At 38.0% G+C, this 13,076-nt stretch overlaps 1 protein-coding gene across 7 annotated transcripts; it reads right to left on the bottom strand.

The window, feature by feature from the left end:
- Positions 1-879: 879 nt before the first annotated feature.
- On the bottom strand, positions 880-13,073 carry nktr (natural killer cell triggering receptor). Of its 7 annotated transcripts, none has more exons than XM_008396219.2 (17): positions 12,983-13,073; positions 11,947-12,025; positions 11,444-11,518; positions 10,422-10,529; positions 10,014-10,058; positions 8,235-8,322; positions 7,441-7,470; positions 7,118-7,263; positions 6,781-6,967; positions 6,512-6,679; positions 5,567-5,654; positions 5,327-5,475; positions 2,594-5,245; positions 2,433-2,513; positions 2,219-2,278; positions 1,635-1,736; positions 880-1,411 (listed from the first exon to the last, which is right to left on the bottom strand). In XM_008396219.2, exons 2-17 carry the CDS (start codon positions 12,002-12,004, stop codon positions 1,342-1,344), a joined length of 4,107 nt encoding a protein of 1,368 aa, XP_008394441.1. In that variant the 5' UTR covers positions 12,005-12,025; positions 12,983-13,073; the 3' UTR covers positions 880-1,341. The 7 variants fall into 7 exon arrangements, with proteins under 7 accessions (XP_008394441.1, XP_008394442.1, XP_008394444.1 ...); XM_008396220.2 differs by having other exon boundaries at positions 12,991-13,071; XM_008396222.1 differs by lacking the exons at positions 11,444-11,518; positions 11,947-12,025; positions 12,983-13,073 and adding an exon at positions 9,755-9,778 and having other exon boundaries at positions 10,422-10,468.
- Positions 13,074-13,076: the final 3 nt, after the last annotated feature.

Raw genomic sequence — 13,076 nt, 5'->3', positions numbered from 1 at the left:
ACTGGCCCCCCTGGCCCCCCCCTCTGGCTCCGCCACTGACCATGTGTAGAGGCTACATTCCTTGATGTGGTTGTTCTGGGCCATTTGGTGCATGTCTTCCAACTCTCCCTCCACTCTACTTACTGTCTAGTAAAGGCCAGTAGCACTAAATAAAAACAGATTGGCTAAGCACAGCAAATGCTTACAAAAACTGATCATCCACATCACCACTGAGCTCTATTGTATTTGTTTTCAAAGACTGACACGTATTCCATTTTTCCAGTTTATAGTTTGAAAAGTCGGACTACATGATTTGTTTTATTAAAATATTACACGTTTAGTTAACAGTGAGCATGCACAAAGAGGAAACGATTATCTGCTTTCAAAATCCAGTCTCAGTTTTAATTTTATATAAAAACGGTTAACAGGACTTTAATATTTATATATATATTTGAATTGCTCATGTATTTCTATTATTGTGTTTCAAAAGCATATTGGGCATTAGACATAAGATTAAAAAATTTATTTAATCACCTTGTTTAAGAACTGCAATACATTTTCTACTTAAACCAGTTTTTTTATAAATAACTTTGTAAACACATTATTGTGTACTTGAAATAATATAGTAAAATCAATGTAAAATAAAGTCACCTCAACATATTATAGTTAAGTATAAAAATATAAATGTTCACTTTTTTCCTGCTATTTCTGATATTGAATAATAAACTGAAATCTAAAGCTGATTTGATCCAGTCTTCACTCAGGCATGGAAACCTGCCCCCTGCAGATCAAACTGAAGCACTGCAACTAATAGAAGCCTATGAGCTCACTCAATAATATCGGAAGCACAATAAATGCCAAGTCAAAACATTGTTAGGTGCCAAAATAAAGAAAAAGAAGTTCAAAGGGTGGTGATATTTAATAAAAGTCATTAAAAACAAATGTCAGAGATAATATACTTTAGGTACAGCTTCTACATTCATCTGTTCATTCAGAGACAACTAATTATAACAAGGACTTTAAGACAGACAGATTTTACCTCATCTCAAAAAAGTAACCCCTTTCCTGCTCAAACACATTAAAAGGTTTTTTCTAAAGAGATTAACAATTGCACCATTTAGCTTATGAGAAGAAAATGTTAAAGAACACATAAATATACGACTGTTAATTATTTTCGACTCCTCTCTCATAGCAAGCATGTAAAGTTTCAGCAGAGTGACTAGATGCTCTACTGACTGCTGTCTAGATATACTCACATTCATTACCATAATGATCATCCCTTCATCTCACATAATGAAACTTAGCACAGTATAAAAACATGAAGAACCCTCCATGAGAGCAGGCCGTCGGTGTGTCCCCTTCTCAGCTGTAGCGACTGCTGCGGCTGTGACTCCTGTGCCTGGAAGAACTGCGACTTGAAGAGCGGGACGACCTGAAGCAGACGGATCACAACGAAACAGTTCAGCTTTTAGTTGTCAAGAGAGACGATCACAAGGATGCAGACGCCTTTATTTAATCGGAAGCATTGGCATAGAAAATAGCCTAATCGATAAATCACTCATGAGTATTTTATCCAAAACATGAAGAGAATGTCTAAGAAGATATAATTAATCTGAATAAAGGTTGAATAGAGATCTGCTTCACTGCTGTCTTACCGTGTGCGGCGCTCAGAGTTCCTGTAGCTCTCACTTCGCCTGCGCCCTCGTCTCCTGCTCACGCTCCGACTTCTACTGGAATAGCTGTCGTAGGAGTCGGACCTAGAGCAAAATAAAAACCACAAGATGTAAAAGATTATTTAAGTTTGGTTTTAGTGGTGTTCAGAATGAGCATAAGAACATTCTTGTGTTAACAATTGTTTAAGTACAGTAAATGCAACGCTAACTATTGGAATTTTGAGTTATCACAAACAGCCAAACTAAACTGAAACCAATAACGAGCCAATAGCAATTTAACCATGTTCCAGATGCTGGTTGGAAAACGGTGGGATGTGAGATTTGAGATTTTTCTGTAGAAATGCACATGAAAGCTACAAACTGTCAGAAGTGCAAATAATCACCACAGCATCCCCCGCCCCAATTAAAATGTAATTTTTATAAATTTTTACTTGTATGCAATAAATTAAATATGTCATATATTAAAAACATACTGAGTTGTTTATTTTAAAAGCGATCTATAAATCACTGTAAATCTGAAAGATGACGACAGTGCCACAGGTTTGATTCTGAGGAGTTTAACACACCTGGACCTCCGACGGTGATGATGTGAGTGGCTTCTGGAGGGACTTCTACTGTACGACCGACTGTTGGGAATGCAAAGGAAAAACAAAAATTACGATCCAGGAAGAGAAAAAAAATAAAAAGAAACAATTTTATTTTGGCACTTTTGTAGCTTCATACCAAGAAGTTACATTCCTGATAATCAAAATAGATTATTAAGTAACAGAGATGGTATACCTATGCCTGCTGTAACTTCGATATGTGCTGCTGCGAGAGCGAGATCTTCGTCTGCGGGTTCTCCGACTCCGGCTGCGGCTCCTTCAGGAACAATAAAAGTGACTTGAACAAAAGTAATGATTTGGCAGTTTAAACAGGTCATCATGATGTTTGTCTCTTACCTGGAGGAGTAGCTGTAGCTACGGGATCTACTTCTGGATCTGCTGTAGGAGCGGGACCAACCTCCGGAACGGGAACGGTGGCTGGAAGCAGAGCTGGACTTCTTTGGCGAGCGCGATGCACCTCTGTCCTTCCCCACAGACGGGGATCTTTCCTCACTTGAACTCTCCTGGTTTCGCGGCCTCTGGTTGAGCCGTACAGTTTTACGAACCTCATCGAACAGCGAACCCGGTCGGACTCGGTTTTTACTCTTGATCTCCATTTTCACTCCCTGCGTACCCAGAGGCTGGATGTTCTCGTTGTTTTGTTTGCTTTTCACCGTGACGGCCTGGACGTTCACCTCCGGCGTGACCGCCATTCGTTTTAACGGCTTCCACTTGAAGTTTATGACGGCTCTGCCAGGAGGTGCTTCTTCCTGTGGTCCAGCAGTTGTTGATGAGGAAGTGACATCTGGCTGGTCTTTGCTCTGAGGCAACGCACCATCAGTGCTCGCCACTTCTGATGATTTTGAGGTAGAATTTAGGGTTAATTTAGTGGCAGTGTTGGACAAATCAGGCGTAACAGGATGTTCAATGATGTCAACATTGTGCTCCGGGGTGCAGATTTCCATATCATCTAAAGAATCTTGGTCTTTGACGCTGTTCTGGTTAGATGCTCGGTCAGAGTGATTTGTGCATTCAATGTTTTCTTTGGATCTCAGTTGAATCTTTTCTTCTTTCACAAGCTTCTTATTCAAATCAGTTGAATCTTGGTTATTTTTGTTGAAGTCTTCACCCATGTTTTCTTCAACTTCTCTACCAGGACTACGTCTCTCCCTTTTAGACTCGTCATCCTCTTCCTCCTCGTCAAACTCTAACGGCGGCTGCCAATGGAAAGTCTCTTTCAGCTTCTGGTGTTTTCTCTTGGACTTTTTAGCTTTGTCCTTCCCATGATGAGAACTGCTCTTACTCTCTCCTTTCCTCTTGTGTTTATGCTTCCGTTTGGCTTTTTTCTTGCTCTTCTTGCGCTCCGGTTGTACAACTTTATGAGCACCATCATCTGAGGGACAAGAGGAGGAAGCGGCCGCTACCGCAGCAGCAACTTTATAACCTAGCTCGGTCACTGCTTTTGACGTCTTCTTCAAGGCCTCATAGTCTGATTCAGAACTCGCTTCTCCTTCCTCTTTTTCAGAACCAAACGTTTTTTGGTCTGCTGGATTCTCAGAATCTCTGTCTGAATCCCATCCGGTCGCCAGCATAGTGCTGGACTGGACCACTTGCGCCTCAGTTGCCGCGTTGCTTTGGGTAGCTTTGTCGCTGTCACTATCCCACTCAGAGCGGCTTTTGAAGCTTTCGTCTGCCAGTGAAGAGTAACGTTTTGCTTCTGGCTCTTCTGAGTTTCCCCTCTCTCTTTTGTTCTCCAAAGAGGCACTCAAATCTGGGCTACGCTCACTGCTCACTTCTTTTCCTGAACCCGAGAGTCCGTCTTGACTCTTGTTGGCCAAAATAAACTTATCTAAATTTTTTATTCTGTTGAGAGAACTGTAGTACTCCTTCCATTCTTTGTCTAATGAATTCTTCTGGCTGCTTCCTCCTTTTTGGTCCTTTTCAGAGTCTGATCTGTCGCAGGATGACGACTTGCTCCGGTACGGCTCAGCCGATCTTGACCTAGACCTGCTAGAACTTCGGCTCCTGGAGCGACTGATGGACTTGCTTCTGGAGGACCCACCGTGGGATGTTTTGTGAGCCGACTTTTCTTCAACATCTTCTGGTATGGACTTTGGTGTGCGAGTTTTTTTGGAGAAGCCGTCCCCTGCCGGACCAGCGGTAGGGGGCTTACTGTGCATAACTTTAGCTTTGATTTCTTGAATATGAATGTAGGAGGGCTTCCAGGGCTTCTGGTCTGGTTTCCAGCGAGAAGGAGGAGGACTGTCACTCAGTGGGATCACAGGAACCGTTTCAGCTACTGGGAGAGCTGGCAGTATGGGAACAGGTGTAATCTTTTTATCTTGGGCCTTCCCAGTCACAGGCATCATGGCATCCATTTTGAGTTTGGTTGTCTTCCTCTTCCTTGGAGATCTGGAAAAACTCCTTTTTCTAGAGGACAAAGATCGGGATCTGGACGTGTACCTAGACCCTGATCTTGACCTGGACTGAGAAGATGACCGGGATCTTGATCTGTACCTTGACCGTGATCTTGACCGGGACTGAGAATAAGACCGAGACCTGGATCCAGATAAAGATCGACTTCGTGATCTAGAGAAGCTTCTGGACTGCGAATAAGACCTGGATTTTCCTCGTGATCTGGATCGACTGGATGTGTAAGACCTGGAGTAAGATTTGGAAAAAGACAGGGAGGATCTCTGCCTTCTCCTGCCAGAAGAACGATGTTCACTTGAGGGAGACCGGGTCGCCGATCGGGATCTGGACCTCCTAGCAGACGTTGCTGATTTTTCACCCTCCGACTCGTAGTGTTCTCGAGATTTGTTCTTGGAGCATTTCTTCTTGCCATGTTTGCGCTTTTTGGCTTTCTTCTTGTGTTTGGCTTTTTTCTTTTTTTTGGGAAGCCGGTGCTGGCTTGACCTCTCAGAGCTTTGGTCTGAGGAAAGTTCTCCAGAGTGGGACTGAGGAGATTTGCTTCTATTATCCCACTTGCTTGAAGAACGCTCTTTAAGTCTGTTAAAGCAAAATAAGCATGAAGACAAATAAATACAGGAAAAACATCCAAAGAGGTGGGAAGTAGAGCATAATTCCTACTTGTCTCCTTTGCTCCACCTTTCCGGGCTCTGGGGAGGAAAAACTTTGGCTCTCTTTGTTTCCACTTTCCAGTGTGGTGGAGTTTCACTGCCCCCACGCTCTTCAACAGATGTAGAGCGTGATTTAGATCTGGTTGGGGTGTGATATCTCTAAAATGAAAAGCAAAAGAAAGGAGAACGGTTAATTTTGAAAATCTACTCTAACAAAGATGGAGTCCTTAATATCAAGAGAAGAGCATACAATTGTTCCTCTGCCTCTGATCTTCCGTCCAGACTTTGTCACAGCTGGTTTTTGTTCAGCTAAAGGACCAGCTTCTTCTTTCTCAAGACTGAAAGATACAATTACATTTTAAATTAATTAAATACTGCATACACTACCTTGCAAAAGTATTCATGCCCCTTGATTATGTGTAAGGCAAAAACGTAAAGTTTGAATATCTAAAAGAGAGTTGTTAAACGCATAATCTAAAAATGTTTATTTTGTGTGACACAACTACTCTAGAACATGGCTGGATGGCCAGATAACGAAGCACTTATCAGAAAAGCAAAAACTCTAGAATGAAAACTATGTGAAGACTTGATCGAAGTTAATTACAAGCCATGTAGGGTACACACCACCCCTGTGGAAGAAGGTCGTCTGGTCGAACAAACTCAAAATAGAAACTTTGCAAAATTCAAAATCCAACAACAACAAATACTAAAACTGCAATTCACACCCTTCAAAAGCGAAGCAGGTTGAAGTTGATGTGACAATAAATGGAGCTACAGCGCAAACTTAAGACACTAAGTATACAACCTGAGCCACAAAGGAATAATTTAGATCAAAGCATATTCTCATTCTGAGAATGGCCCAGTCAAAGTCCAAACATACACCTAATTGAGTGTCTGTAAAAATAGATGTTTAGAGTCGTTTTCCTTCAGTTACAGGTTGGCAGAAATTTACTCCAAGAGAGTTTTGATTAAACCGGGTAAATACAAGTACATGGCGTGTTTCTCTAAATTTATTCAGCAAAATACACAATTTCCTTCCTTTTCACTTTTGTTTGTCATGTTATATAAAATTCCAATAGATTACATAAATGTTTGTGGTTGCAATGAAACAAAGCATAATTAAGTTCCAGGGGACTGAATACTTTTGAGGTGTGTCACACGTGTTTAATATTCTGTAATAATCTTGATAACTAACGGTTCTGTTTTGTCCTCCTGCGCTGGCATGTCCCGTCGCAGCAGGAAGCGATTCTCTGGCACAGGTGGGATTTCCTCAGGCCGAACAACAGGCTTCTCCCTCTTCCCACCCGTTTCCTTCTCCTCCTCAGGTTTACTCTCACCTTCTGCCGTCTCTTTTTCTGCAGACCTTAAAGAGCAGGAACGCAACCAAACATGTACTTGCATGGTTGTATTTACATCATACGAATTAATCTTGATCTTGGAAATATTTTAAATGTTTAAACATACCTTTGATTAGAAGGTACATTTTCAGCTTTCTTGGCCTTTTTTCCTTCTTTCCTTTTCTTTTTAGATGGTTTACTTTTTGCCAGTCGCTTTCGATGTTTGAGCTTTTCTTCTGATTCACTTTCAGACGATGAAAAATTGGAGTCATTGGAGTTGATGGATGAAGTCCTTTTCCGCTTGCCCTCAAGCACTGAAATTACAAATTTAAAAATTTTAAGAATATTATAAAGGTTTATGCATTTTATATTTAGTGACATCAAATAACGTGATATTTGTCAAATAAAACCATTTTCCCGTAAGCGAGCATAACATAGGTTTTCAAGAAAAACATTGCACTAACCATCATTTGCAGACTTTGTGATCAGCTGTCCACAGTCGACCACTCTCACGTCAGCGTATGGTCTGCTAGCCGAATCAGTCTTCAGTCCCTCGATCTTCTTTATCACTTCAAACCCAGAGATGACGAGGCCGAAGACAACATGGACGCTGGACGGAGATAAACAGAAAATGTACTCCTGGAACAATTGAAGTCCAAACTTACTATTGCTTTTCGTTTGGATTTATGAAGAAAGTCATTCAGACACATTCTATGAAACCTTTCATAGTACAAAGGGTGAGATTCTTTTCTTCTATACATTTGGAAATGACTGAAGAGCGTCTTACCCATCCAGGTGAGGAGCCATTTTAGTGGTGCTGTTTGTGGTTAATCCAGTTGAGTCAATCAGTGACAGTGAAGGGTTCATGAAAAAAAATGAAAACATTGATAACTGAGAAAACAAATCACTCACACAACATGAGGCTGCAACTGAATAAAAACAAAAAAAGTCTCAAAAAAAATATGTAGCATACAGAACCACTCTTGGTTTATCTTGCACTTTAAATGTTCAATTATCAACTAAAAATGTAGGAAGCTGTAAAATCATGTTTTAATTTGATCAAATCAATGGAGGAAAAAAAGACAAATCCTCTTTAATGTCTCACAAGTAGCTACTTGTGAAAGAAAAGTTCACACTGATAGCGATTATGCCTTTTTGTGATTCAGTCCAAATAACGTGATCTGCCTGAACGTATTAGTGAATCTTAAGCATTTCAAAAATAAACAGTGCATTGTGATACATGTTTGAAAATACAAAACTACAACATGAAAAAGAAAAGTCAGGAGAGAGAGAAACACAGCCTTTGAGACACATTACCTTGGAAGAGCAGGATGCTAGAGTTTCTGTAAATTTTACACAAAAACGGCAAGAGAAAAAATGTAACACATTTGTAGGTAAAAAAAGAACGAATCCAATGTTGCTCTACACTTTGAAATCTAACACACATACAGAGAGAGGGAATTTTAGGTGGCAAATACTACTCTGCAGGGTCGTAACAGGGCAAGGGTCAGGAAGTAAAGACTAAGACAGAGCTTCAGTTGGAATGAAAGTTGTGCTTTATATGAATTGAGTCTTACTCACATAAAAAACTGGGAGCCGTTGGTGTTCTTCCCACGATTGGCCATGGACAGCAGGAAGGCTTTGTCGTGTTTGAGAATGAAATTCTCATCTGGGAACAGACAGAGGGGAATCAGAGTTTCAGAGGGTGTTCCCCAGTTAGTGTTAATAGAAATACTTTTGGAGATAAAAAAAAAAGAAGTAATAATTAACCATAAAACATAACCCTTGTTTCTCCTCGGTTTCTATGGACCCAAATGTTTAAATAATTTTCTAAAGTTTCAAACTGGTGGTTTGGTGAGTTTAAAGATATTTACAGGAAGTTTGTCAGTTTCTGTTGATGTCGTTAATAAACCTGATACTTGCTAAAAGTCTAAATGTTTAGGTTAGAAAATAAAATATACATTCTATAGAGTAAAATTATCCTACTTACACTCTAAAAGATAAAAAACAAATTCCTTTAGAAGACTTGTAATCTCTTAACTTTATATAAATCAATCAATGTCAGTAATGTTTGTAAGCCTGGAAATGCAATTTAGTATTCCCAGAAATGTAAAATAAAATATTCATGTTAAGTTTTTTTTTATTTAAAATGAAGAACTTTTATTTTATTTTTTTAATAATTAGCTTTGTCATAGCTGAGTTTATATATAACCCATGAACAAACAGAGCTAGCTGTTCAGGTGCTGCTCAGTCATGCAGTGATAACGTCAACAATAAAAACATTAAATTTGTAAAAGAAGATTCTGAGCTCGACTCAAGTGGTGTAAGGTCAAAGATTTGTCCAAAAATGACAGTAATTTGGGTTTTCTTTCACACTTCTTGAGTTTGAATTTAAAATCAGGACAAAGCAAGACAAAAAGTGTATTTAAAAATGGTTGAATCTTAAAAAAACCCAATAAACATACATCTGGATTAATGAAGCACATCTCCATCATTGTTCTGAATAATCTCTGCATATACAGTCCAAACCTGTACATCATAGCCTCTACTATAAAAACTTTTTTTCTTGAACTTGTAGTGTTTTCCTCTGAGACAGTTTGTCTTTATGGTAACTTACTTTTTTCTTATTTGAGTGTAAGACTATATTTTCCTCATATAACCACTAACCATCGATGATCTTTCATTATTAGAGAACTGGAGAGTTGGAACCGTGTAATTATCAAAGATGGTATGATAGAAACTTAATTGAAAACCTTGGGAATAATTTGGAGAAACATGCTTCAAACTGAGAAATGATTGTATTACATTGTAAAAATGCTCTGTAATTATTTATTATTCTAGAACAACTAAAATCTCAAAAGTGAAGTAGGTCCTACTTTCCACAGTCTCCATTGTATATTTCATGTCATCAAGTCAATAATTGAATTATATTCGTCACATCAGATCTAAAAACACTAGAAATGCAGGTTGCAGGCAAACATTGAGGACAAAAGGGATATCTGACTGAATGGAAAGTGTGTCAGGGCATGTAAACTTTTGGGTCAGACCTTGTTGTGATGACTATGTTGGCATGGTGTTACTGAACTGTGCACATTTCTTACCTTCTCATTTTGCAAAAGACCACTCTATAAATAAGAGAATATGTTGATAGTTTTAGCAGGAGGATGGTAGCATTTAGTAACGAGAATGGCTACTTCCCATGCTGATTTGATTAAATTCACACATTGGGAAAGCCACAAGAAATTAATGATTCAGCTAGGAAGAACATGCAGAACTTTTCTCAAATAGCACAGGATTGCAATACTTAAACACACATTTATTATCAGTTTTTTTTAATTATATGAATCAATATCGAAATACCTTCAAAGTAGCCACCATATATTGATTCCCCTCCTCTTCCAGTTCCTGCAGCCATAAAGAAAATAAACTTAGATTTTTTTTTTTGTCAAATTAACATAGTGTTTTGTACAGCAAACAAAACACCTAATGATCAAAGCTTGCTTATCAAACACTTTTTTGTAGACGTTGCTGCCATTTTCAGGAAGCAGCAGGTTTCCAGGTTAGCAAAGCTTCAGTGAACCTGTTAGGTTCAGGCACCTTAATGAAAAACTCTTTGCATCCCTTCAACAAACATATTTCCACTTTTGGTAGGTTTTTATTTGCACAGATGTATTCTTAGATATCAAACTCATTCTAAAACATAGACGCTAATCCAACGTCAACAAGTTACTTAAACTTTCAAAGCACCAAGTATATTTATGTTATTACCTTCTGTGAAGTCGCCTCCTTGAATCATGAAGTTTTTGACAACTCTGTGAAATGTGGAGCCTTTGTAACACAGTTTTTTCCTTGTGACTTTCCCGGTTCCCTTTTCACCTGAAATAACAGGATTATTAAGAAAACTCTCAAAGAACTACACACTGAATGACAATTCTAGAAAGTGCTTCCATGTAAAAAAGAAAAACAAAACAAAACAAAAAATGTAAAAGCAGTTCCGAAATAGAAGTCCTGGGATGAGGCTACTGTATTTTAAAGAACTTGATACCAATAGCCAGATGTACTAAAAGTCAATGCTGGACAGTAGAAATATTTTGTCTTATTTAATTTTTAAAAAATCTGACTGGGAAATAAATGCATAAAGGTATCACCCTCTGGATTATCTATGCTACATTTACAAGATAAACCTGTTTAATTTAGAAACTTCTATTGACACAAGACATCGTATCTGATTTCACTGCCAACACAAATATCCCGAGGTTTGGTTAATTATGGTGTAGGGTTACCCAGTTCTAAAAGAACCATCAAAATAAAAGTGAAACAAGCTAATTGTGTTCATTAAAGCAGTTTTGTACAAATGTACAAGCCAACTATTCAGTCCGAAACAATCAAATCTAATCAATGAGATGTAGAGGAAATGAGAAGAGGGACAATTCTGCTGTCTGTAAGCAAATTTATGATTTTTTGTTGGATGTAAGACCTCTACAGTAGCACAGGGCTCCAATCAATGGGAGCAAATTTACTGGGTAACCAATATAATCGCATACCATAGTAACCTATGGTATGTTCATTGTTTATTTTATTTTTTTGTACATTATAAAATATAGCAATCTACAAGATTACTATTAACAAAGATATATATTGGCTAAATAAGCATTAGGAGTAACAGCTTGTTCAGTTTCACATCTAATCCAGCCAAGAACCAGTTCATTAAATTACTTAAACACAAAGTGTTGCTAAATGTCTGGAATGAATAATACAATGGAAAACACCACTGAGTGAAAATAACTTACCAGTGCACAAACAAAGAAAGTTTTTGCTTGTCTTGGGACAAACATCTGAGAACAGCTGAAAGACAATGCGCCCAACTACAGAAAGCAAGAAAGAATTTATTACATTTATTAAAGTTTTTTTTTTACAACAAAAAAAAAACATATTTAAAGAAAAATTGACAGAAAATAAATGAAATATTGGATATGTAATCAGGAGGCATAATTAGCAACTTGACATTTTTGCTTTTATTTACAGTACATAGTTACCACAAAATATAACAAAAACAAAACAAACACTCCAGGACAACACTTCCAAACAACCTTTCAAAACTGATACACTGATTTGGAAAAGTTGAGACCAAACCAGTCCATCAGGTTGGTGAACTACTGTGTGTTTCACTTTCATTTGTTAGAATTAAAGAAAAATATCACAGTGAAGGTTTCTGTTGAAAGTTCATGGTTTAAAATGAAACCTGTGCTGTTTACTTGTTTTCTCTTAATTTGACACATGATGATTTCCTTACCTGGCTCCCGGTTGAGTTCCACATCAAAGTAACACTGAGGGCGGTCTTTTACTCCCATTGTGATCAAAGTGCATGTGACCTAAAAACACAGGGCAAGTACAAAGAAAATGAGAAGAAAAAGCCAGAGATAAATTTACTTTTCTATTAGTCTTGCTGTCCCTGTGATTAAATAAATTAAGAAAGTACACAATTAAGATGAAAAGCTTAAAGTGATGGTGTTCGTGACTTGTTGGCCCCACCACCATCGCAGAACTGAATTGTGTTGGTTGCATAATGTGTATTGTGTTACAGTGTTTAGTTTGGAGGTTTAGCCGGGAGTGTCACATTCAGACTGCAACTGTTCACTGCTAAAAATAGAGAACAATTTATTTCAACATCAAACGATATGCTACAGTAGTGCAGAGTATTCATAACTGCGCATCTATCTTAATGTATTAAAGCTTATTTATTTCATGTGATCTCATCCTACATTGTCCTTTGAGCTCCACAGATGGATTTTTGTTCAACTAGTTAAAGATAAGGAAGGTGGCCACACTTTACATAAGTTGTCATAGTAAAGCTGAAAAAATATTAAAAATGTGTTAAAACAGCTATTACAGACCCCAAATATAAATACAAGAGAAACTGCCCGAAAATAAAACTATTTTATCAAATTTAAGGATACATCCGACTTTTTTAGAAAAACAATTAACCTTTTTACAAATGAACACATTTATGCCGTCTATTGCAATTCCGTCACAATATAACCCGACAACAAAGCTATGGTACAGTTCATTAGGAGAGTTAAAAATACAATAAAAAGAGAATACATTGTTCACTTGGTAAAACAAACAACATATGCGCTATCAAAATGGTTGCACTAGCTACCTCTCAGCTATCTAGTGCTAGCTGCGCTATATGCTGTTTACGTAGCAACTTCCATTGCATTCTCCACCGTTTCTTTCATTAAACACATTTATCCGGGTACTACACAAATTTATTCAAAGCTTCCAACTCGCATTATATATTTAAAGCTAATTAATATTAAATAACGTACCCACGTACAGTAGCTAGCCGGGTAAAGCGAGCTAGTCACTGACGGTAAACCGTTAGCTTGTGCTACTTCCTTCTTCTTTTTAAGAGTAGGGGTT

This window comes from Poecilia reticulata, linkage group LG20 (assembly GCF_000633615.1).
Source record: "Poecilia reticulata strain Guanapo linkage group LG20, Guppy_female_1.0+MT, whole genome shotgun sequence".
NCBI classification, from domain to species: domain Eukaryota; kingdom Metazoa; phylum Chordata; class Actinopteri; order Cyprinodontiformes; family Poeciliidae; genus Poecilia; species Poecilia reticulata.
This window is presented reverse-complemented; position numbering and strand designations above follow the sequence as displayed.